We start from the raw sequence: 27,005 nt of genomic DNA on the forward strand, positions 1-27,005 counted from the left end.
TATTCTTGGTTGAATATGATTGTTTGTCCTTTTTTTGAATTGCAGAATGTGTTTCTGGCAATTTTAAATGAGTTATCAATTAAGTATTTTGGGTATTTTATATCATTAACTATTTCATAGACCTTCAGAATTTAATTTCTTCATCTAATCTAAAATATCCACAATACTTAATCCTTTAATTTATGCTGTGTGACAGGTCCTGCATAAATTTCACTTGACACATATCCTGACACTCCCACCAAGATCATCCTGGGACGGGTGTAAGGACGTATGTGAGGTGATATCTCAGTCTTATAAACCTTCTGCTGTTCTATTATTTTTGCAGGTCCTTGATAATGTGAGAAATCACGAAACCGCTAGGAAGGTCACTGTTTGTTCGCAGTGGTTGTTTTGCATATTGTGATATCACATGTTTACTATTAAGTTTACTTTTCCCATATATCACGCAAGATAAACCGGTTTTCATACACGAATAAGACAGTTTTGTTTTGTCGAAATTTAGGACAAAGCAAGTTTAGGCATGAGCCAGTCCCATTGTGTACAATTATGTCATTTAATAACACTTTGCCCTTCCCAGGTGCGTGTGCGTGTCACCTTGAAAACTATGTGTCCTCGTGTATCCTAAATATCCTTGAGGAACACATAGAAGCAACAGCCATCATCAATCATTGTCACCTGCCTCTTGATATCACCTTTCTAATAGCAGTGAGTGTCCATGTGTGTCTTTCATGCCGTGTCCCTATGTGAATACCTATATATTTGATTATTTGTAGTTACAGGAGCAGAGATATACTCTTGGTCTTATCTTCAGTTTATGATATAGTTTCAAGTTTTTAGTGCATAGCACATTCTTCCTCCTCTTGAATCCTATTTCAATTATACATCAGTGTTTGTGAACAGATATTTTGTAGCATTGATCATCTTTTTTTTTTTAATATCGGAACAACACTTGCCACATTTCTATTTGTCCATAAGTGTACCGTTTTGTGATGAAATTTCCCCCCCCCCCCACCACCACCACTACAGAGTGGATTGCTTAATTCTTTTCCTTTCTTTTTAAATATCACAATTGTGTTTCTTCTGGCCCTGTTGCTTTGCTTTCAATATCCAGAATAGTAGTACTGTAGTGTGTTTTCTTTGGTCATTTTGACAGGGTCTGTTTTAAGAGGATAGTGTGGTCTCGGCTCTTGTTCCATCTGTATATATAATGAAACTATTTCTTGCGCTTTCGTACATTTTCTTCCTGTCGGTGATTGTGGTTCTTTACTCTTTATCATGGATCATGTTATCTCCATTTACTTTATTTGCAAACTTCAATTAGAGATTTGGCTTGTCTTGCTCTTACAATTTTTTCTCTTTCCTTTTCATGTGTGCTTTCTATTAATTTTAAGTTTGTTTGATTCTGATACATGTCTCGTTAATGCACTTCTTTTATTGGTTCAAAATCTTTTTTTTTCCATCACCTAACAGTTAATTATTCTATATTGTCTCGCTTTCCTCATTCTTGGAATTAAATTTTTTTTTCATTTTCATGTACTGTAAGGTATGTTGCAGAGCTCTTCATATAATATGTTTACATCCAGTGGTGAGTACACTGACCTGTGAGTGTCAGGACTCACCTGCCATGGGTTCGAACTCCCACCCCTTCTGTAATTTCTTTACATCTGTTCCTTTTCTTGTAATCACTTTAAGCTTGTGTGTATTAATTAGATGCTCTTTTTTTAGCATTACTGTAACATAATCAAAATCAAATACTATATATAAATGTTCACAGTAGTTTAAGACATTTTGTGTTGAACTGGATTATCATTAATTGACGCTGTAATTTTGCATTGTTAGCATGACGGTAAACAATTTTAATGCGACTTTTTCAGCTGGTATAGCCAGAACATTTACTAAAAAAATGTTACTTTCACAGTATCAATACAAGAACAGTACTCGACACAACTGGAAGTACACATTTGTCACATCAAACCAGAATGAGAGAGTCCTCATTCCTGGCTTGTTACTACCTGTGGCACCTCACGCACCAGTCTTCCTGTATGCTCGAGTGCCAGAGAGGGAATTCAACATGCACAATGCTTCTTTTGTGGCAATTGAGGTTTGTGATAGAATGTATGTACTGATGTTGAGATTTCTGATAGTGTGTGTGTACTACTGTTGGTGTTTGTGATAGTGTGTGTACTACTGTTGGTGTTTGTGATAGTGTACTACTGTTGGTGTTTGATACAGTGTGTGTACTAGTGTTGGTGTTTGTGATAGTGTGTGTACTACTGATGGTGTTTGTGATAGTGTACTACTGTTGGTGTTTGATACAGTGTGTGTACTAGTGTTGGTGTTTGTGATAGTGTGTGTACTACTGATGGTGTTTGTGATACAGTGTACTTACCTAATTGTGGTTGCAGGGGTCGAGACTCAGCTCCTGGCCCCGCCTCTTCACCGACCGCTACTAGGTCCTCTCTCCCCCTGCTCCATGAGCTTTATCATATCTCGTCTTAAAACTATGTATAGTTCCTGCCTCCACTACATCGCTTGCCAGACTGTTCCACTTCCTAACTACTCTATGACTGAAAAAATACTTCCTAACATCCCTTTGACTCATCTGAGTCTTCAGCTTCCAATTGTGACCCCTTGTTTCTGTGTCCCATCTCTGGAACATCCTGTCTCTGTCCACCTTGTCTATTCCACGCAGTATTTTGTATGACGTTATCATGTCTCCCCTGACCCTCCTGTCCTCCAGTGTTGTCAGACCGATTTCATTTGACCTTTCTTCATAGGACATTCCCCTTAGCTCTGGAACTAGCCTTGTTGCAAACCTTTGCACTTTTTCTAATTTCTTGACGTGTTTGACCAGGTGTGGGTTCCAAACTGGTGCTGCGTACTCCAGTATGGGCCTGACGTACACAGTGTATAAAGTCTTGAACGATTCCTTACTGAGGTACCGGAACGCTATTCTCAGGTTTGCCAAGCGCCCATATGCCGCAGCAGTTATATGGTTAATGTGTGCTTCTGGCGATGTACTCGGTGTTATACTCACTCCTAGGTCTTTCTCCTTGAGTGAGGTTTGCAGCCTTTGGCCACCTAGCCTATACTCTGTCTGCTGTCTTCTTTGCCCTCCTCAGATCTTCATGACTTTACATTTGGCGGGGTTGAATTCTAGGAGCCAGTTTCGGGACTACACATCCAGCCCGTCCAGTGTGTGTGTACTACTGTTGGTGTTTGTGATAGTGTGTGTACTGCTGTTGGTGTTTGTGATAGTGTGTGTACTACTGTTGGTGTTTGTGATAGTGTGTGTACTGCTGTTGGTGTTTGTGATAGTGTGTGTACTACTGTTGGTGTTTGTGATAGTGTGTGTACTGCTGTTGGTGTTTGTGATAGTGTGTATACTACTGATGGTGTTTGTGATAATGTGTGTACTACTGATGGTGTTTGATACAATGTGTGTACTACTGATGGTGTTTGTGATACAGTATGTGTACTACTGATGGTGTTTGTGATACAGTATGTGTACTACTGATGGTGTTTGTGATAATGTGTGTACTACTGATGGTGTTTGTGATACAGTATGTGTACTACTGATGGTGTTTGTGATAATGTGTGTACTACTGATGGTGTTTGATACAGTGTGTGTACTACTGATGGTGTTTGTGATAGTGTGTGTACTACTGATGGTGTTTGTGATAGTGTGTGTACTACTGATGGTGTTTGATACAGTGTGTGTACTACTGATGGTGTTTGTGATACAGTGTGTGTACTACTGATGGTGTTTGTGATAGTGTGTGTACTACTGATGGTGTTTGTGATAGTGTGTGTACTACTGATGGTGTTTGTGATAGTGTGTGTACTACTGATGGTGTTTGTGATAGTGTGTGTACTACTGATGGTGTTTCTGATAGTGTGTGTACTACTGATGGTGTTTCTGATAGTGTGTGTACTACTGATGGTATTTGTGATACAGTGAGTGTGGCCTACTACTGAGGTTTGTGATACAATGTGTTACTGTTGCGTTTAATACAATATGTGTGTGCAGTTACTGTGGTTTGCGATACAGTGTGTGTACTGTTGTGTGTAGCTGTTGAAGTGTGTAATACAACTTGCTTGCAAAAGACACCTTTTTTCTGAAAATATTTAGATCGGCTCTATCTTAGCAAACTTTAGTGTTTATCATAATGATAAAAAAAATATTTAATAGCCTAATCGTCCAATGGTACAAATTTGTCAAAACAATTGATGCATTAAAGGTACGGAAATTAAATGAATAAATATAATATTTTATGCTTCCTAATCGCTGTTTTTACACAACCCGCACATAGTCTAAGCCGGACCGAAACGTCGTCATAAAGTTTCTCATGTCGGGTTATTTGTTTATTGTTCCAGTCACTGTACTGCGCCTTTGTGTTCATTATGGATGCTGCTTTTAATAAAAAACATTTTGCATTTTACTATTATCATTGGTATATGGGCTAAAAAAATGATAATCTCTTTAATAAGAATGCCCCTCAAGGAAGGTTCCTTGATGTTGGTGAGGGGCTCTTGATTTAGGGAATTGGATCTGTGCTCCAGTTCCCCGAATTAAGCCTGAATGCCTTCCACATCCCCCCCCCAGGTGCTGTATAATCCTCCGGGTTTAGCGCTTCCCCCTTGATTATAATAATAATAATTTAATAAGAATGTTTACACTGTATATCCAACGTAAACATTAACTAGTCCACTGTATAATTCGTGCACATTTCGTAATCAGTTTATATATATATATACATGTATATATATATATATATATATATATATATATATATATACATGTATATATATATATATACATGTATATATATATATATATATATATATATATATATATATATATACATGTATAAATATATATATATATATACATGTATATATATATATATATATATATATATATATATATATATATATATATATATATATATATATATATATATATATATATAAAGAGGTTGAGAAACAGTAGGTAGACTTATTAAAAGGATATGTTGTCTCCACGCAACATAGCAAACATTATGAGTTTAAATCCTAAATCCTTAAATAAATCCAGGTGTTTACCTGGAGAGGGTTTCGGGGGTCAACGCCCCCGCCGCTCGGTCTGAGACCAGGCCTCACGGTGGATCAGGGTCTTATCAACCAGGCTGTTACTACTGGTCGCACGCAAGCTGACGCACGAGCCACAGCCCGGTTAGTCAGGTACTGACATAAGGTGCCTGTCCAGTGCCTTCTTAAAGACAGCCAGGGGTCTATTGGTAATCCCCCTTATGTATGCTGGGAGGAAGTTGAACAGTCTTGGGCCCCTGACACTTACTGTGTTGTCTCTCAGTGTACTCGTGGCGCCTCTGCTTTTCATTGGGGAAATGTTGCCTCTCCTGCCGAATCTTTTTCTTTCATAGGGAGTGATTTTCGTGTGCAGGTTTGGTACCAGTGTTAGAAAATCACTACATGTATATTCCTCTTGGATCAAACCTTGGATCCCCTTGGATCAAACCTGATTGACTCCTATCCTGCAGGTGCTGTATGACCCCTATGGGTTTTATGCTTGCCTTTGATTATAACTGCACATATAGTGAACTGTACAGAATTCTTGTTACATCAGTTACCTGGAGGTTATTCCGGGGATCAACGCCCCCGCGGCCCAGTCCATGACCAGGCCTCCTGATGGATCAGGGCCTGATCAACTAGGCTGTTACTGCTGGCCGCACGCAGTCCAACGTATGAGCCACAGCCCGGCTGATCCAGCACTGACTTTAGGTATCTGTCCAGCTCTCTCTTGAAGGCAGCCAGGGGTTTATTGGCAATTCCCCTAATGCTTGATGGGAGGCTGTTGAACAGTATTGGGCCCCGGACACTTATGGTGTTTTCCCTTAGTGTACCAATGGTGCCCCTACTTTTTATTGGGGGCATTTTGCATCGCCTGCCCAGTCTTTTACTTTTGTAGGGAGTGATTTCTGTGTGCAGATTTGGGACCATTCCTTCCAGGGTTTTCCAAGTGTAGATTATGATACATCTCTCCCTCCTGCGTTCCAACGAGTACAAGTCAAGTGCTTCCAAGCGTTCCCAGTAGTTAAGGTGCTTGACAGAACTTATACGTGAAGTAAAGGATCTCTGTACACTCCCTAGATCTGCGATTTCACCTGCTTTGAATGGAGATGTTAATGTACAGCAGTATTCCAGCCTAGAGAGAACAAGTGATTTGAAAAGGATCATCATTGGCTTGGCATCTCTCGTTTTGAACGTTCTCATTATCCATCCTATCATTTTCTTTGCACGTGCGATTGTGGCACTGTTGTGATCCTTGAAAGTGAGAGCCTCAGACATTACTACTCCCAGGTCCCTTGCATTATTTTTCCACTCTATTGTATGGCCAGAGTCTGTAGTATACTCTGTTCTAGTTATTATCTCCTCCAGTTTTCCATAACGTAGTAGTTGGAATTTGTCCTCATTGAACATCATATTGTTTACCATTGCCCACTGGAAAACTTTGTTTATATCTTCTTGGAGGTTAACCGTGTCCTCAGCAGATGACAGCCTAATGCAGATCCTAGTATCATCCGCAAAGGATGATACGGTGCTGTGATGTATATCTCTGTCTATGTCTGATATGAGGATGAGGAATAAGATGGGGGCGAGTACTGTGCCTTGTGGAACAGAGCTCTTCACTATGGCAGCCTCCAATTTAACTCTGTTGACCACTACTTTGTGTTCGATTTGTTAGGAAGTTGAAGATCCATCTCCCCACTTTCCCAGTTATTCCTTTAGCACGTATTTTATGGGCTATTACGCCATGATCACATTTGTCAAATGCTTTTGCAAAGTCTGTGTATATTACATCTGCATTCTGATTTTCTTCCAGTGCATCCAAGGCCATATCATAGTGATCCAGTAGTTGTGAGAGGCAGGAGCGACCTGCCCTGAACCCATGTTGCCCTTGATTGTGCAGATTTTGGGAATCCAGGTGATTTGCAATCCTGCTTCTTAGCACTCTTTCAAAGATTTTTATGATGTGGGACGTCAGAGCTATTGGTCTATAGTTCTTAGCTAATGCTTTGCTGCCACCTTTATGGGGTGGGGCTATATCCATTGTTTTAAGTGACTGGAATTTCACCCATGTCCAAGCTCCTCCTCCATAGTGTACTTAGGGCACGCGAGAGGGGTTTCTTGCAGTTTTTAATGAAAACAGTTTCATGAGTCTGGGCCCGGGGCTGAGTGCATGGGCATGTTGTCAATGGCTTTTTCGAAATCTATCGGAGTTAGGGTAATGTCGGAAATCTGGCATACATTTATGGAGTTTTGAGGCTCATTCATTAAGAAATCGTTTGGATCGTCGATCCTCAGACCGATTAGTGGTTCACTAAACACAGAGTCGTACTGGGATTTCAATATTTCACTCATTTCCTTGTTGTCATCTGTGTAAGTCCCATCCTGTCTGAGTAAGGGCCCGATACTAGATGTGGTATTTGCCTTGTTTTTGGCATATGAAAAGAAATATTTTGAATTTCTTTCAATTTCACTAATAGCTTTAAGCTCCTCCTGTCTCTCCTGGTTCCTGTAAGAGTCATTTAACTTAAGTTCGATAGTTTCCACTTACCTGGTCAGCGCCTCCTTTTGTGTATCAGATATTCTAGCACTCCTGAGGAGCTCAGTGACTCTTCGTCGTCTTCTGTAGAGGGAGCGTCTTTCTCTCTCCAGTTTACTCCTGCTCTTCTTCTTTCTTAGGGGAATATGCCTAGAACATGCTTCAGCTGCCAGGAAGTTGATCCTTTCAAGGCACTGGTTTGGATCCATGTCATTTAAGATATCTTCCCAACATGTTTCGTTTAGGACATGGTTTACCCGGTCCCAGTTGATGTTCTTGTTGTTGAAGTTATATTTTGTGAAGACACCTTCACAAGTACATGCATTCTGCTGATCAGGACCCCTATGCATGTACGTCTGGACTTCGATTAGGTTGTGATCGGAATTAGTTGTTTTTGATATTCTTATGCCTCTGTACTCAGTTACTGTAATTACTGATATCACAGCTGCATATATAACATAATAGTATAGTAATTATCATTGCAGGCATCATTCGTAGCAGAGTTAAGCACTGACAAGTGGGAAGAAGCCGAGTTCTTAAACCACACTGTGTACATTGGTTCCACCAATGATTGTCTCTTCAGCAAACTTGGACAAGATCCCATACCCTGGATTATTGGTGAGTAATTGATACCATTTACCTCAAAATTTAAGGTTATTTTGTAGTTATGTCTGATTATTATTATTGGGTTAGGCATTAAACCCACAGGGGTCACAGTCTCGCACAGTGCTGCGGAGAGGGATGTGTGAATTAGTCGTTAGTGTGATGAGTGAGGCAGAGGGTTGTATTAGGTAGTGAGGTCGTCTGATAACATTGGTAAGGTAACAGCAGCAGGAGATAACATTGGTGACGAAGTTGGGTCATTCCCGTTTTTTTTTTTTGTTGAGATAGTGTATTTCACTTTCTGGAACAAAAACTGAAAATTAACAGGAATATGCAGGATGTGCTTCACATTTGGGGGATTTGGGGGTTATGGTAAGCCGAAAAGGATTTGGGGGTTATGGTAAGCAGCAATCTTAAACCAAGACAGCAGTGCCTAAGCGTGTGTAATAAGGCAAATAGATTGCTGGGATTTATATCAAGAAGTGCAAGCAACAGAAGTCTGGCGGTTATACTTCAGCTTTATACATCACTAGTAAGGCCTCACCTAGATTATGCAGCTCAGTTCTGGTCTCCATATTACAGAATGGACATAAATTTGTTAGAAAACAGTCAGCGTAGAATGACTAAATTAATACATAGCATTAGAAATCTTCCCTATCAAGAAAGATTGAAGACTCTTAAATTACATTCACTTGTTAGATGAAGAATGAGGGGAGACATGATCGAAATGTATAAGTGGAAGATTGGTATTAATAAAGGGGATATAAATAAAGTCTTGAGGATATCTCTCCACGACAGAACCCGCAGTAATGGATTCAAATTAGACAAGTTTAGATTTAGAAAGGATATAGGAAAGTATTGGTTTGGAAATAGGGTAGTTGATGAGTGGAACAGTCTACCTAGTTGGGTTATTGAGGCTAAAACCTTGGGTAGTTTCAAATATAGGTTGGATAAATACATGAGTGAGTGGGGTTGGATTTGAGTGGGACTTGCATATGAGAGTGGATAGAGTTCTTCTTCTTTCAACATACCAGCCGTGTCCCACCGAGGCGGGGTGGCCCAAAAGAAAAAACTAAAGTTTCTCTTTTTAAATTTAGTAATATATACAGGAGAAGGGGTTACTAGCCCCTTGCTCCCGGCATTTTAGTCGCCTCTTACAACACGCATGGCTTACGGAGGAAGAATTCTGTTCCACTTCCCCATGGAGGAGTGGATAGAGTTATCAGAGCTTATTTCATGGATGGCATTGAAAATTGGGTTGGGCAAATGTTTTGTTAGTGGGATGGATTGTAAAGGACCTGCCTAGTATGGGCCAACAGGTCTGCTGCAGTGTTCCTCCTTTCTTATGTTCTTAAGGTAAGAGGGAGGTTGATTGCAGGATGGAATTATCTGTCACACTAAGTTAGGTAAGATTAGTCAAGAATCAGGACAATTGTTTCCTAATGCAAATCCTAGTCGCATGATGACCCACTACTGCAGCTTTTGGTAATTCGACCAAAGCCTTCTACTGTCTTACCGGTCCACTGCTTTTAAAATTTATTTAGGGTTATTAGGATTAGCCATGCCACAAATTGGGCATTCTTCCAGTGGAAATAAGTCACTCTGACTTTTTTTTTTTTTGGGTTATCCTAGGTTCTCTACACATATGTTGCTATGTATGATAATCTGTGTAACTGTATTTGTGTATACCTGAATAAACTTACTTACAAGATCTAAGGAGAGTTAAACCTTATTTACCCTTTTACTGTTGCAACCCCTAAAATTTTAAGTCCCATTAGTGTCACAATTTAAAAAAAAATTATATTTTAAAATGGTAAGGAATCGTTTTCTGAAGGTAATGACACCAAAATGCAGAATTTTATGTAAGTGTAGATGAATGGTTCAGAGAACCGACATGTTGATAAATTAGACACATGTGCAACTCTTGGGTATCTTTATTGAGGAAACGTTTTGCCACACAGTGGCTTCATCAGTCCATACAAAGGAGAAACGTGAAGAGCAGGAGGAGAATGAGGTAATCAGTCCCTCAACCTTGAGTCGATGTGGTCAGTCCATCAATCTTGAATAGAATACAGCATATGAGTGGAGAAGTGGCTTATACAGTGGACCCCCGGTTAACGATTTTAATCCGTGCAAGAGGGCTCATCGTTATGCGAAATAATCGTTATGCGAATGAATTTTCCCCATAAGAAATAATGGAAATCAAATTAATCCGTGCAAGACGCCCAAAAGTATGAAAAAAAATTTTTTTTACCACATGAAATGTTAATTTTAATACACACAAACTGAAAAAGGCATGCACAATTAAATGACACTTACTTTTATTGAAGATCTGGTGATGATTGATGGGATGGGAGGAGGGGAGAGCATTATCTTCTTACTGTTTAGAAGGGGAATCCCCTTCCATTACGACTTGAGGTAGCAAGTCCTTTTCCGGGGTTACTTCCCTTCTTCTTTTAATGCCACTAGGACCAGCTTGAGAGTCACTGGACCTCTGTCGCACAACAAATCTGTCCATAGAGCTCTGTACCTCCCGTTCCTTTACGATTTGTCTAAAATGGGCCACAACATTGTCATTGAAATAGTCACCAGCACGGCTTGCAACAGCTGTGTCAGGGTGATTTTCATCTATAAAGGTTTGCAGTTCAACCCACTGTGCACACATTTCCTTAATCTTTGAAGTAGGCACAATGGATTCCACAACTGGCATAGGCTTCTCAGGGTTAGCCCCAAACCCTTCAAAATCTTTCTTAATTTCCATACTAATTCTCACCCTTTTTACCACAGGGTTGGCACTAGAAGCTTTCTTGGGGCCCATGGTCACTTATTTTCCAGAAACAGCACCGAAAACACTGTAATAATACGAAATATTCCGAGTGTATGCTTGGATGTTACCGCGGAGGCTGGCTGGTAAACAATGGGACGGCCGGCACATGTGAGGCTGGCTGAGGGCACATTGGACGCGTCTCGGACGAAAATCGGTAAGCGGGTTTTTAATCGGTATGCGCGGCAAAAATTTTGCGATAAAAGTAATCGGTATGCGGAAAAATCGCTATGTGATGCCATCGTTATGCGGGGGTCCACTGTATACCGTAGTCAGGAGAGGTGCAGCAGTCGTAGGATGTGTCACATGTGTCCATGTGGAAGTAGGTCGTGCCCAAGGGTTAGGCAAGTGAAGAATTCCCAAGTATTAAGATCCCAAGAAGTTGCAGTGTCTGACAGGAATGTAGATCCATGAGCCCTGTACCACTAAATGCTGTCTGTAAAATGGATTTTGTTTAAGATTTAGGCTTGTTTCATATTTGAGAAGCCATATCTCTTAAATTTTATTTTAACCTTATTAATATTGACTTTTATTAGAAAGAATGTCCAGAATGGGGAGATGTTTGGGCATGATAAAGGCATTGAACACAATTGCAATGACAACCCATGTTTGATTTTTGTGATTCTTCATTTACTGAATAAGGGGATAAAAAAATAACATGGCATTAACCTTTTAAGTAAACTTTTTCGTTGTTTTATAATATACCCAACACAAAAGATATGTTTACTTTCAGGTGGTTTGTTTGCTGTTGCATTGGTTTCAGGCGCTCTAGGAGGCGGCTGTTATTTTTATCGAAAAAGGAAAATGGCATTAGATCAACTAGCACTTGTGAATGCTATGGAGGTTGGTCTTCCAGGGGCTCAGCCATATCAGGTAGGATACTGATTTTCCAGACCTGTCTTAGTATATTTCAAGTGTTTACATTGTGTATTCTTTATTTTACAACTAATAACTGACTATAGATTTCATAAAAGACAACAAATAAAGAAAAGAAGTTTATTCTGTTACTGGGTTCTGTGAACCACTGATAAGAATAGTGACATGTCTGCAGACACAATACACCAGTAAATGGTCTCGTCATTTTTTTGCTCAGTAAGTCCTTAGTTTACTTTCTGTGCTCCTTTGTCATTTGCCACCAACTGCACAGGTCTTAAAACAAGTTGGCTGCTTAATTCAGTTATTTACAGACCCTGCAACATGGAGAACAATGCTCAGTTTCCTGGCCTTTGTTGGAAGATAGTGACAATATACTTAATAATACAGTGGTACCTCGGGATGCGAACAGCTCAAAACTCTAACAATCATGTAAGTGTATTTATGTAAGTGCTTTTGTAAGTGTATTTTTGGGGGTCTGAAATGGATTAATCTAATTTACATTATTCTTTATGGGAACAAATTCGTTTGGTATCGGCACTCGAACAGCTTTCTGGAACGAATTAAGTTCGTATCCCGAGGTACCACTGTACTGTCAGTTAGGCTGTGTTTGAAGAGGAAAAGCTTGTTCATTGTGCTTAACTGCAAAAGCAGAGGATGTAAGAAAAGAATAAATTATGAAGAGAACCTGAGTGTTGTTGACAAGTTACTGATTCATGCAGCACTTCAGTAACCTCTTCTACTGATTATTGACATTTAAACACATTTGTGTATGTACATTCGAACATTCACACATGTACACATATGCATTCATGCACACTTGCACAAACACATGCACATACATGCCACACAAGGGACTACAGGGAAACAACCAGATATTGGAGGGGATGAACCAGTAAGGCTGACCAGAAAATGATGAGGTGAGGAGCCAGATATGTATATGCAGGGATAAGAAGAGAGGCTCGATGACAGTTTGATAGTGACATAGCATCAAAAGACAAATCCATCTCAGAGTTGCTGTACAGCCACATCATGAGGAAGACAACACTAAAGGACCAAATAATTAGCCTGAAGAAGGAAGGAGTTCTCACAAAGAATGGCCAGGAAGTCTGAGGAGCTAATGAAGAAATTTAAGGAGGTATTCACAGGGAAAGCAGAGAGTCAGAGATAAAACATAAGAAAGAAGGAACACTGCAGCAGGCCTACTGGCCCATTCGAGGCAGGTCTAGTTCTACCAGCATAAGCCAATGCCTTAATAACCTAGCCAGGTCAGGTCAGGTCAGGTCACGTTCACTTAAGGAAGGAGCATGGCACCTGACCTAGAAGCACAAGCTAGTCAGGTCAAACTCTCACTCACCCATGCCCACTCATAAGAACATAAGAAAGGAGGAACACTGCAGCAGGCCTGTTGGCCCATACTAGACAGGTCCTTTATAATCCATCCCACTAACAAAATATTTTTCCAACCCAGTTTTCAATGCCACAAAAGAAATAAGCTCTGATAAATCTATCCACTCATATGCAACTCCCACTCAAATCCAACCACTCTCACTCCTAAGAACATAACATAAGAATGGAGGAACACTGCCGAAGGCCTACTGGCCCATACAGTGCATGTCCTACATCGTGTACTTATCTAACCTATTTTTAAAACTACACAACGTCTTAGCTTCTATGACGGTACTCGGGAGTTTGTTCCACTCATCCACAACTCTATTACCAAACCAGTGCTTTCCTATATCCTTCCTGAATCTGAATTTTTCCAGCTTAAAACCATTGCTGTGAGTCCTATCTAAGCTAGATATTTTTAGCACACTATTTACATCCCCTTTATTCATTCCTGTTTTCCATTTATACACCTCAATCATATCCCCCCTAATTCTACACCTTTCTAGAGAGTACAGATTCAGGGCCCTCAGTCTATCCTCATAAGGAAGATTGTTGATACATGGGATCAGCTTTGTCATCCTCCTTTGTACATTTTCCATTGCATTTATATCCAGTCTCATAAACACACTAGATAGCAGGGATATCTTGATACTCCAACTTACACTTTGGTCACACTTCACAGACATGCACATGCATATATATATACATACATCTAGGTTTTTCTCCTTTTTCTACATAGCTCTTGTTCTTCTTTATTTCTTCTATTGTCCATGGGGAATTGGAAAAGAATCTTTCCTCCCTAAGCCATGCGTGTCGTATGGGGCGACTAAAATCAATGCCACAAAAGAAATAAGCTCTGATAAATCTATCCACTCATATGCAACTCCCAACTGTGCGAGAAGTGGGTCATAATAAGCGTGTATGCACCTGGAGAAGAGAGGAATGCAGAGGAGAGAGAGAGATTTTGGGAGATGTTAAGTGAATGTATAGGAGCCTTTGAACCAAGTGAGAGAGTAATTGTGGTAGGGGACCTGAATGCTAAAGTAAGAGAAACTTTTAGAGAGGGTGTGGTAGGTAAGTTTGGGGTGCCAGGTGTAAATGATAATGGAAGCCCTTTGATTGAACTTTGTATAGAAAGGGGTTTAGTTATAGGTAATACATATTTTAAGAAAAAGAGGATAAATAAGTATACAAGATATGATGTAGGACGAAATGACAGTAGTTTGTTGGATTATGTATTGGTAGATAAAAGACTGTTGAGTAGACTTCAGGATGTACATGTTTATAGAGGGGCCACAGATATATCAGATCACTTTCTAGTTGTAGCTACACTGAGAGTAAAAGGTAGATGGGATACAAGGAGAATAGAAGCATCAGGGAAGAGAGAGGTGAAGGTTTATAAACTAAAAGAGGAGGCAGTTAGGGAAAGATATAAACAGCTATTGGAGGATAGATGGGCTAATGAGAGCATAGGCAATGGGGTCGAAGAGGTATGGGGTAGGTTTAAAAATGTAGTGTTAGAGTGTTCAGCAGAAGTTTGTGGTTACAGGAAAGTGGGTGTGGGAGGGAAGAGGAGCGATTGGTGGAATGATGATGTAAAGAGAGTAGTAAGGGAGAAAAAGTTAGCATATGAGAAGTTTTTACAAAGTAGAAGTGATGCAAGGAGGGAAGAGTATATGGAGAAAAAGAGAGAGGTTAAGAGAGTGGTGAAGCAATGTAAAAAGAGAGCAAATGAGAGAGTGGGTGAGATGTTATCAACAAATTTTGTTGAAAATAAGAAAAAGTTTTTGAGTGAGATTAACAAGTTAAGGAAGCCTAGAGAACAAATGGATTTGTCAGTTAAAAATAGGAGAGGAGAGTTATTAAATGGAGAGTTAGAGGTATTGGGAAGATGGAGGGAATATTTTGAGGAATTGTTAAATGTTGATGAAGATAGGGAAGCTGTGATTTCGTGTATAGGGCAAGGAGGAATAACATCTTGTAGGAGTGAGGAAGAGCCAGTTGTGAGTGTGGAGGAAGTTCGTGAGGCAGTAGGTAAAATGAAAGGGGGTAAGGCAGCTGGGATTGATGGGATAAAGATAGAAATGTTAAAAGCAGGTGGGGATATAGTTTTGGAGTGGTTGATGCAATTATTTAATAAATGTATGGAAGAGGGTAAGGTACCTAGGGATTGGCAGAGAGCATGCATAGTTCCTTTGTATAAAGGCAAAGGGGACAAAAGAGAGTGCAAAAATTATAGGGGGATAAGTCTGTTGAGTATACCTGGTAAAGTGTATGGTAGAGTTATTATTGAAAGAATTAAAAGTAAGACGGAGAATAGGATAGCAGATGAACAAGGAGGCTTTAGGAAAGGTAGGGGGTGTGTGGACCAGGTGTTTACAGTGAAACATATAAGTGAACAGTATTTAGATAAGGCTAAAGAGGTCTTTGTGGCATTTATGGATTTGGAAAAGGCATATGACAGGGTGGATAGGGGGGCAATGTGGCAGATGTTGCAGGTGTATGGTGTAGGAGGTAGGTTACTGAAAGCAGTGAAGAGTTTTTACGAGGATAGTGAGGCTCAAGTTAGAGTACATAGGAAAGAGGGAAATTATTTCCCAGTAAAAGTAGGCCTTAGACAAGGATGTGTGATGTCACCGTGGTTGTTTAATATATTTATAGATGGGGTTGTAAGAGAAGTAAATGCGAGGGTCTTGACAAGAGGCGTGGAGTTAAAAGATAAAGAATCACACATAAAGTGGGAGTTGTCACAGTTGCTCTTTGCTGATGACACTGTGCTCTTGGGAGATTCTGAAGAGAAGTTGCAGAGATTGGTGGATGAATTTGGTAGGGTGTGCAAAAGAAGAAAATTAAAAGTGAATACAGGAAAGAGTAAGGTTATGAGGATAAAAATATTAGGTGATGAAAGATTGGATATCAGATTGAAGGGAGAGAGTATGGAGGAGGCGAATGTATTCAGATATTTGGGAGTGGACGTGTCAGCGGATGGGTCTATGAAGGATGAGGTGAAGCATAGAATTGATGAAGGGAAAAGGGTGAGTGGTGCACTTAGGAGTCTGTGGAGACAAAGAACTTTGTCCTTGGATGCAAAGAGGGGAATGTATGAGAGTATAGCTTTACCAACACTCTTATATGGGTGTGAAGCATGGGTGATGAATGTTGCAGCGAGGAGAAGGCTGGAGGCAGTGGAGATGTCATGTCTGAGGGCAATGTGTGGTGTGAATATAATGCAGAGAATTCGTAGTTTGGAAGTTAGGAGGAGGTGCGGGATTACCAAAACTGTTGTCCAGAGGGCTGAGGAAGGGTTGTTGAGGTGGTTCGGACATGTAGAGAGAATGGAGCGAAACAGAATGACTTCAAGAGTGTATCAGTCTGTAGTGGAAGGAAGGCGGGGTAGGGGTCGGCCTAGGAAAGGTTGGAGGGAGGGGATAAAGGAGGTTTTGTGTGCGAGGGGCTTGGACTTCCAGCAGGCGTGTTTGATAGGAGTGAATGGAGACGAATGGTTTTTAATACTTGACGTGCTGTTGGAGTGTGAGCAAAGTAACATTTATGAAGGGGTTCAGGGAAACCGGCAGGCCGGACTTGAGTCCTGGAGATGGGAAGTACAGTGCCTGCACTCTGAAGGAGGGGTGTTAATGTTGCAGTTTAAAAACTGTAGTGTAAAGCACCCTTCTGGCAAGACAGTGACGGAGTGAATGATGGTGAAAGTTTTTCTTTTTCAGGCCACCCTGCCTTGGTGGGAATCGGCCAGTGTGATAATAAAAAAAAAATGTAATACGGTGACCAGAACTGTGCAGCATAATCTAATTGAGGCCTAACCAAAGATATATAGAGTTAGAACAACCTGAGGACTTCTGTTATTTATACTTCTTGATATGAAGCCAAGGATTCTGTTAGCTTTATTGTGAACACTTATGCACTGTTGTCTTGGTTTCAGATTACTGCTAACCAGAACTAAATCCTTTTTGCAATCAGTAAAATTAAAATCTACATTATTTAGTTTATATGTAGCATGGTTATTTTCCTGTGTAATGTTTAGAACTTTGCATTTGTCTGTATTAAACTGCATCTGCCACTTCTCCAGCCACTGCATTAATCTATTCAAATCATCCTGGAGTCATCAGTCCATACATAGGAGAAACTTGAAGAACAGGAGGAGAATGAGGTAATCAGTCCCTCAACCTTGAGTCGATGTGTTCAGTCCATCAATCTTGAGTAGAATACGGCAGATGAGCGGAGAAGCAGCTTATAAACCGTATGGCAGGAGAGGTGCAGCAGTCATAGGTGGTGTCTCATTTGTTCAATGTGGAAGTAGGTTGTGCCCAAGAATTAGGCAAGTGAAGAATTCCTAAGTATTAAGATCCCAAGAAGTTGCAGTGTCTGACAGGTTTGTAGATGAATGGTTCAGAGAACCGACATGTTGATAAATTAGACACAAGTGCAACTCTTGGGTATCTTTATTGAGGAAACGTTTCGCCACACAGTGGCTTCATCAGTCCATACATAGGAGAAACTTGAAGTTTCTCCTATGTATGGACTGATGAAGCCACTGTGTGGCGAAACGTTTCCTCAATAAAGATACCCAAGAGTTGCACATGTGTCTAATTTATCAACATGTCGGTTCTCTGAACCATTCATCTACATCCTGGAGTGCTCTAATGTCTTCATTAGAATGAATTGGACGGCCTATTTTTGTTCATCAGCAAATTTGCTTATGTCACTATTTATTCCCTCATCTGTGTCATTTATGTTGATTGTGAACAACAAGGGGCCCACCACTGACCCCCGTGGAACACCGCTTGTTATGTGCCCCCATTCTGATTTCTCCCGGTGGCCTGGTGGCTAAAGCTCCCGCTTCACACATGGAGGGCCTGGGTTCAATTCCCGGTGGGTGGAAACATTTCAACACGTTTCCTTACACCTGTTGTCCTGTTCATCTAGCAGCAAATAGGTACCTGGGTGTTAGTCGACTGGTGTGGGTCGCATCCTCGGGGACAAGATTAAGGACCCCAATGGAAATAAGTTAGACAGTCCTCGATGACGCACTGACAAATGTAGTCCTAGTATTTAGGAAACATATATGAGGTATAGGAATGTTAGTAAATCTTCTTCATTCTTCAGCCTTAGAGCATCCAGGAAGTGAAACGACTTAGATAGCAAAGTGGTAGAGGCAGAATCCTTACATAACTTTAAGAATAAGTATGATAGCTTATGCAGCAAGGAAAGGGTGAATCCAGCAGAGAGGCAGGGGTCAAGAGGTGAGAGTTGATAACTGCAAGCACAATTAGGCGAGTATATACGTACGTACACACATGCATGCTCTTTTGCTTGCTCACTTGCTCACTCCATTCATTCATTCATACTCATACTCACTTATCCTCTCAAACAATTTTATTGTTGCATTCAATTATTCATTATCTATATCAGTATCGCTCTGAATATTCATAATTTGCACAGAACTACTTAATGCTTCAAATGATGCAGTGGAAGTAAAGATCGAGAACCAAAACCTAGTCATTGTGGTAGTCTACAAGCCTCCAGATGCAATGTCCCAGCAATTCCAGGAACAGCTGTCAGAAATTGACCACTGTCTGGAAAATCTGCCAGCTCCTGCCCCCAACATCTTGGTCCTGGGGGGATTTCAACTTGAGGCACTTAAAATGGAGGAATATAGCAAATAATGTTGTTGCAGTGATAACACCAGGAGGCAGCTCTGACGAGAACTCACACACACACGAGCTTTTAAATCTCTGCACAAAATTCAACTTAAACCAGCAAATAATAGAGCCTACTAGACTGGAGAATACACTAGACCTCATCTTCACTAACAATGATGATCTGATACGAAATGTCACCATATCAAAAACAATATATTCAGATCACAACATAATCAAGGTTCAGACATGTATGCGCGGAGCCCCAGACCGACAAAATGAGATTAATCATGAGGGAGCCTTCACCAAATTCAACTTCAATAACAAGAACATAAAGTGGGACCAAGTAAATCAAGTTCTAAACGATGTAAACTGGGAAGATAGACTAAGCAACACAGACCCCAACTTATGCCTAGAACAGATTAACTCGGTGGCCCTCGATGTATGCTCAAGGCTTATTCCTTTAAGAAAAAGGAGGAGTAGATGTAAAATAGAAAGAGACAGGCACTCCCTTTACAGGCAGTGGAAAAGAATAACAGAGTGGCTAAAAGAGGCCAATATATCTGAAATGCGTAGGGAGTCACTGGTCAGAGAAATAGCAAACATCGAACTTAAGCTAAAGGAATCTTATAGGAGTCAGGAATCACAGGAAGAACTAAAAGCCATAAATGAAATCAAAAGAAACCCAAACTATTTCTTTTCTTACGCCAAATCAAAGTCGAGAACAACATCCAGTATTGGGCCCCTACTTAAACAAGATGGGTCCTACACAGATGACAGCAAGGAAATGAGTGAGCTACTCAAGTCCTAATATGACTCAGTTTTTAGCAAGCCGCTAACCAGACTGAGAGTCGAAGATCAAAATGAATTTTTTATGAGAGAGCCACAGAATTTGGTTAACACAAGCCTATCTGATATTATCCTGATGCCAAATGACTTTGAAAAGGCGATAAATGACATGCCCATGCACTCTGCCCCAGGGCCAGACTCGTGGAACTCCGTGTTCATCAAGAACTGCAAGAAGCCCCTATCACGAGCCTTTATCATCCTATGGAGAGGGAACATGAACACGAGGGTCATCCCACAGTTACTAAAAACAACAGACATAGCCCCACTCCACAAAGGGGGCAGTAAAGCAATAGCAAAGAACTACAGACCAATAGCGCTAACATCCCATATCATAAAAATCTTTGAAAGGGTCCTAAGAAGCAAGATTGCCACCCATCTAGATACCCATCAATTACACAACCCAGGGCAACATGGGTTTAGAGCAGGTCACTCCTGTCTGTCTCAGCTACTGGATCACTACAAGGTCCTAGATGCACTAGAAGACAAAAAGAATGCAGATGTAATATATACAGACTTTGCAAAAGCCTTCGACAAGTATGACCATGGCATTATAGCGCACAAAATGCGTGCTAAAGGAATAACAGGAAAAGTTGGTAGATGTATCTATAATTTCCTCACAAACAGAACACAAAGAGTAGTAGTCAACAGAGTAAAGTCTGAGGCAGCTACGGTGAAAAGCTCTGTTCCACAAGGCACGGTACTCGCTCCCATCTTGTTTCTCATCCTCATATCTGACATAGACAAGGATGTCAGCCACAGCACCATGTCTTCCTTTGCAGATGACATCCGAATCTGCATGACAGTGTCTTCCATTGCAGTGGGCTGCAGAAAACAATATGAAGTTCAACGATGAGAAATTTCAATTACTCCAATATGGTAAACATGAGGAAATTAAAACTTCATCAGAGTACAAAACAAATTCCTTCCACAAAATAGAGCAAAAAACCAACGTCAAAGACCTGGGAGTGATCATGTCAGAGGATCTCACCTTCAAGGACCATAACATTGTATCAATCGCATCTGCTAGAAAAATGACAGGATGGATAATGAGAACCTTCAAAACTAGGGATGTCAAGCCCATGATGACACTCTTCAGGTCGCTTGTTCTATCTAGGCTGGAATATTGCTGCACACTAACAACACCTTTCAAGGCAGGTAAAATTGCTGACCTAGAAAATGTACAGAGAACCTTCACGGGGCGCACAACGGAGATAAGGTGCCTCAGTTACTGGGAGCGCTTGAAGTTCCTGAACCTGTACTCCCTGGAATGCAGGCAGGAGAGATACATGATTATATACACCTGGAAAATCCTAGAGGGACTAGTACCGAACTTGCACACAAAAATCACTCACAACGAAAGCAAAAGACTCGGCATACGATGCAACATCCCCCCAATGAAACGCAGGAGTGTCACTAGCACGTTAAGAGACAATACAATGAGTATCAGGGGCCCGAGACTGTTCAACTGCCTCCCAGCATACATAAGGGGGATTACCAATAGACCCCTGGCTGTCTTCAAGCAGGCACTGGACAAGCACCTAAAGTCAGTACCTGACCAGCCAGGCTGTGGCTCGTACATTGGATTGCATGCAGCCAGCAGTAACAGCCTGGTTGATCAGGCTCTGATCCACCAGGAGGCCTGATCACAGACCAGGCCGCAGGGGCGTTGACCCCCGGAACTCTCTCCAGGTAAACTCGAGAACCCCTTTCATTTATAATAGGGATATCTGGTTCAATGACAAGTTTTATGAAGCTTGGTTGGAAAGCATAATGCTGACATGTATGTGGGAAAAGATGCAAGTATGCAGACAGAGCAGTTATATGGACAGGGTTTCATGACTTAATGAAGCTCTGATTAGAGTAAACATTGGTATAAACCTTGGTAATAAATACTGACAAGTTGGTTTAGAAAAACACGGCAAACACTATAATAATAATAATAATAATAATAATAATAATAATAATAATAATAATAATAATAATAATTATTTACTCTAAGTACATGTACATGGTATACAGGCCTAGCTGACATCAGTGACATACTGTACTACTATATGGAAAGCTGCTTGTTATGCTGAGCATTTCAAGCAAATTAGGTGAGTTTTGTCCCAAGATGTGACCCACACCAGTCGACTAACACCCACGTACCCATTTTGAACTGATGAGTGAACAGGGACAGCAGGTGTCTTATGGAAATACATCCCTAATGTTTTACAGCCATACTGGAGGAGATTCGAACCCCAGACCTCAGTATGTGAGCTGAATGCACTAGCGATCGAGCCATGGGACATATATATTAGAGAATATTTTGGTCCTGAGACCTTGATTACTTCTAACATTCAGAGGTTGAAAGACAGTATATATAGGCAGAGAATGAGGTGTGAGTGACGCATGGTGACCTGAAGAATGCCAATTGGGATGAGGACGGGTAGACAGTGAGATTATCCAGCAACACGGGAGTCACATGATCTCATTGTCTACCCGTCCTCATCCCAGTTGGCATTCTTCATGTCACCATGCATCACTCACACCTCACTCTCTGCCTATACATACTGTCTTTCAACCTCTGTACGTTAGAAATGTTTTTTCCCAGTTAAATTATCACATTAAATTATCACTATAGTGTCATATAGTATCACTGTATGACACTATAGTGTCATATAGTGATACTATGTGACACTATATAGTGATACTATATGGGGAAGGAATGGGGCCCTGTTCAAGGTTAGTAAAAAAAAAAACTTTTCCTCTGAGAGAAGCTTTTCTATATTAGCCATTCTCTTTCTTTATTTAAAAACTATTGTATATTTCAGTCAAGCTATAATTAATAATTTTTCAAATACAGTAAAAAAATTTTCCTTAAAGATGGATGCAGCTGTGGAAAAAAAGAAGCAAAATGTTGAAACTATCCATAATGAATCATCTCAACCCAAGAGTAGTACAACAGAAAGTATGGAAAGTGAGTGTGATGTCAATGAGCTGACTAAACCGCAGAATTCTGAGGCAGCGCAACAATTGAAGAAGGGCAAGAAAGGTTTCAAATTTGGGCGGCTAAAAGAAGACCCATTATCTTTATCAAATGGCTCTTCAGGACTGAAAGACATGTCTGTCATTATTGGTAACCCAGCATATCAGGATGACTCAAAACACACACAAGATGAAGGTGGGAACAGAGAAAATCACAGACAACCCATAAATATTGAGTCTTCATTAAAAGGGGATACATTTATTATAGAAAATACTACAGTTAATGGCATGTACCCAGAACAAGATGGTGCAGGACATTCATTAGAGGATAATTCATCTATTAGCAGAAACCAGGAAGCTCCAGATGACTTGTCAGTTAATGGGCATCCTCTCGAATCTGATGACAGGTAAGGTTTATTGCTGTAAGTCTTCAAGTAAGTACATACTGTACTTGCTTGAAGAATAAAAGTCACAATACCATGGCTGACACAATTCACAATTAGCCAACAAATTATAGAAGGTTTAGATGACCTTTTGGAATGTCCTGGATTATTATCAAGTCTTGCATCTTTTAATGTCTTGATCTGGTATACTATTTTGTAAGGAAGCACCAAACCAGCAAGGGCTATACAGTGCCAGGGAAAGTGGGAGGCAGTCAGGTTCGAGCCAGGAAAAGGGGAAATTAATTCCTTTCATTAAGAGCCTTTCACCAGTGTCAGGGACAATCACTTGAGGGGATGACTTAGTGATAGTTCATGATGGAACAAAAGGTCTTCTAAAATTTCCTCTCCAAATTGTGGGTTATACTTGTTTATGCTATTTCTGGTAATATATAAATATACTTAGGTAGTGATAGACTTGTAAGCTTTGCTTTTCATTGCTGAATTAACTGTATGTTACAAAAGCCTTCAAAAAAGCATGTCATGCTCTCAAGTTCTGTAAATATCAGGTCTAAAACCAATGTGAATCACTTACATTAGCCGCTGTGTTTTGAGACTGACATCTTGAGAGAGTTCAATATCTTTGAGTATATCCATGAAACTGTTTTTAAAGTGTACAGTGGACCCCCGCTTAACGATCACCTCCAAATGTGACCAATTATGTAAGTGTATTTATGTAAGTGCGTTTGTACGTGTATGTTTGGGGGTCTGAAATGGACTAATCTACTTCACAATATTCCTTATGGGAAAAAATTCGGTCAGTACTGGCACCTGAACATACTACTGGAATGAAAAAAGTTCGTTAACCGGGGGTCCACTGTATTTTGTTTTTTCAATTATTTTAGTTGTTACTTTTTTCTTAAAAGACATGCCAGAGAATTATACATCAGTAGAGCATGTATTCTAAGATAGTTTCTGCATATTTTCAATGGTTCATGAGTATGTAAAAATCTAACAAATTCAAATTTGATAAATGGTTTTTTTTTTTTTAATAAACCGGCCATATCCCACCAAGACAGGGTGACCCCAAAAGAAAAGTGAAAGTTGTATGGTATGTATTTATGCAAATTCCATAATATTTAGAACAGTTTACCTTATTTCTAGGCAAAACATATACATATGTAGTACTATGGTATATTTACACAAATGGAAAATTTATTAGTACATTTGACATGATCTGGCTTTCTTCAAACAATTTTGAGCAGAATTCATGTATGGAGTAACAGTGCCACTTGAATTGTTGTTACACTCTTTGGGAAGAACTAAACCTGTAAGGGTCTTAGTTTCATTTGGAGCTCATTTTGCATTCCTGTTCATTTACTATACATTTTTTTATAATATCCTGACATTTGATTTACCTTACAGATAACTACTTCAAGTCTGCTCAGGTACTTATGAACAACCTATTTGGTAAAGCAATGTCCTGATGCTGCTCCTGTGTAGAAAATACACCAAATAAAAATTTCATTACCAGGCGAGGAGATTAGGGAGATGTAAAAGTTCTTCAAAGTAGCATTTCATTAAGTCTACTTTGTAGATTTTGCAATTAGTGACAGGATATTTTGCCTCACAGATGCAACAGACTAACGGTTTATTTTATGGATTTTTGACATATGCAATCACTGGAGCAAATCTCTCTAGTATAAAGCAGGGATTTGTCTTTGTATGTAATATCCATTGGCAGTACCTGGTTAACAAAAGTGTTGCACTCCTGAATAAACTTTCATTAATCTTCATTCGGTGAAACCTATTTTCTTATGAACTTTTATAATGCTTTCCAGCCAAAAAAAAAAAAAAAAAAAAAAAAGTTTGCAGTGTTACCAAGGTGTATTAAGAATGTTGGCTGTATTTGACCCATGAGGAGTACATTTTTCTGCCTTGAAGCTGCCTCAGAGATAAGGAGTTATGACCACTATCGGAGTAACCCCAGATACCAAAGTCTCTTGTTTGAGATGATTATTAATGTATTTAGGAGCAGGGGGTAAAGCCACTGTCAGGGAATGGGAGTCGCTCAGACTTGATCCAAGGGAAGGACAAGTCCAATTTCTTGAATCGGGTATTCCTCACCAGCATCAAGGAATGCTCCTTGAGGGTAAGAGATAAATTCATTGAGGGTTGCCTTTTAGACTAATAATTATTTTGTGAAAAATTAAGCACCAAACCCTTACAAGTCATATAGTTTGTGTAGGTAGAGTGCAGGGAGATAAGAGTTGATGCAATAAGTTAGTTTAGTCCAAAAGATCTGCTATTAAAAATACCAGAGTGAAAGCATACGTGTGTCAAAAGAGTGAATGAAAATTAATTCCGTGGGCCCTTTGATAGAGGGGATAGTCAACTAGATGATGAACTATCAATGATACATGACAAGTCTCAGATGGGTGCTAGGTTTTTTGTTCATGAGACAGCAATGTGTTAGGCGTGTGTGGCAAATGGGTAAGTATGCCAGAATCATTTCCTATCAACAGCAGTGGTAAAAGGTTGACCAGACTCCTGATGGTGGTTTTATAATAAATAGTTTGTTGGTCCTTAGTGTAGACCAGCAACCTTACCAACAATCTCATATACTTTTATTTTAATCAGCTAGAAACGCTAAACTAATAAGAGTCACATAGCATCTGGGGAATGGGAGGTTCAGTCCACAGTAAGGGATGATAAGGCCATTTTCTTGGATCAAGAGCCTCTTACTAGCATCGTGGCACCTTCCTGAAAAAAGAATGACTTGAGATAAGATGGGAAAATAGTCACAAGAGGGCAAATTCCTATGTGATATTCACATATTCTGTACTGAAGAGCAAACAGGAGTCTGTTAGTTCATTGCCCTGTACACTGATATGTCCGAGGTCGTCTCTGGTAAAACTTCCAGAAGTGAAAATGTGTAGGGGTTCCTACGCAGTTATTGCCCTTGCTACTAAGAAAATACTCAGGACCCTTATAGGTAGATATGAGTCACAAGGAGGGGGACCCTTAGTTATCTGTTTTACCTTCATAATTACCACAAATTTTCTGATTACAAATTTTATTCACATGCAAAACTTTGCTTCAATTAATATGTGAGAATCGCATCACAGAATGGTAATTTGCTAATTTTTTTATTAGTTTTGTCTGCTATATAAGATGCTTCATCATGTTGTCAAGGGAAAAATAATGACCACAGAAGGGAGGAAGGTCACCACAAGGCAACACTTTAACGATTAAAGAGATAGTACAGTGGACCCCCGGTTTACGATATTATTTCATTCCAGAAGTATGTTCAGGTGCCAGTACTGAACGAATTTGTTCCCATAAGGAATATTGTGAAGCAGATTAGTCCATTTCAGACCCCCAAACATACACGTACAAACGCACTTATATAAATACACTTACATAATTGGTCGCATTGGGAGCTGATCGTAAAGCGGGGGTCCACTGTATAAGCTTACAAACCTGACCTCAGGAAGTATAATGTTGATATGGAACAGACTTGAGGGCTCCAGACTGCAGACTAATAAACTGAGGTATTGGAATAGATATGACTTGTTTAGTGATTCCCCCTGTGAATGTAAAGATAATGGAACAGACACGAGGGATCTAGACTTAAGACTGCTTAATTGAGGTACACCTACCATCCGACTTACGACCGAATTCGGTTCCGAGACACCGGTCGTAAGTCGAAATGGTTGTAAGTCGAACTTTACTACTGAATATCAACAAAACATTTTTGTGGCAATATAAACACAAATGCAGTATAATGTGATCCTTTATTGACTACGTTTCGCCCACACAGTGGGCTTTTTCAAGTCACAAACAGAAACAGAACTACC

At 40.1% G+C, this 27,005-nt stretch overlaps 1 protein-coding gene across 6 annotated transcripts in view; it reads left to right on the forward strand.

Annotated features, from left to right (window-relative positions):
* LOC128692132 (uncharacterized) overlaps positions 1-27,005 on the forward strand; it is a 76,780-nt gene that overhangs the window by 24,371 nt on the left and 25,404 nt on the right. For 4 of the 6 annotated variants that reach the window (XR_008407547.2, XR_008407548.2, XR_008407549.2 and 1 more), the window contains exons 2-6: positions 578-705; positions 1,919-2,101; positions 8,092-8,224; positions 11,767-11,906; positions 22,664-23,172. Coding sequence is in view for 2 of the 6 variants with exons in the window: in XM_053781155.2 (XP_053637130.1) it covers positions 578-705; positions 1,919-2,101; positions 8,092-8,224; positions 11,767-11,906; positions 22,664-23,172 (1,093 nt within the window). In the remaining 4 variants the exon portion in view is untranslated. Of the gene's footprint in view, positions 1-577; positions 706-1,918; positions 2,102-8,091; positions 8,225-11,766; positions 11,907-22,663; positions 23,173-24,570; positions 26,936-27,005 lie in introns of those variants that run through there. The other 2 variants (XM_053781157.2, XR_008407550.2) reach the window with 2 other exon arrangements.

Source organism: Cherax quadricarinatus, chromosome 15 (genome assembly GCF_038502225.1).
Source record: "Cherax quadricarinatus isolate ZL_2023a chromosome 15, ASM3850222v1, whole genome shotgun sequence".
NCBI lineage: Eukaryota > Metazoa > Arthropoda > Malacostraca > Decapoda > Parastacidae > Cherax > Cherax quadricarinatus.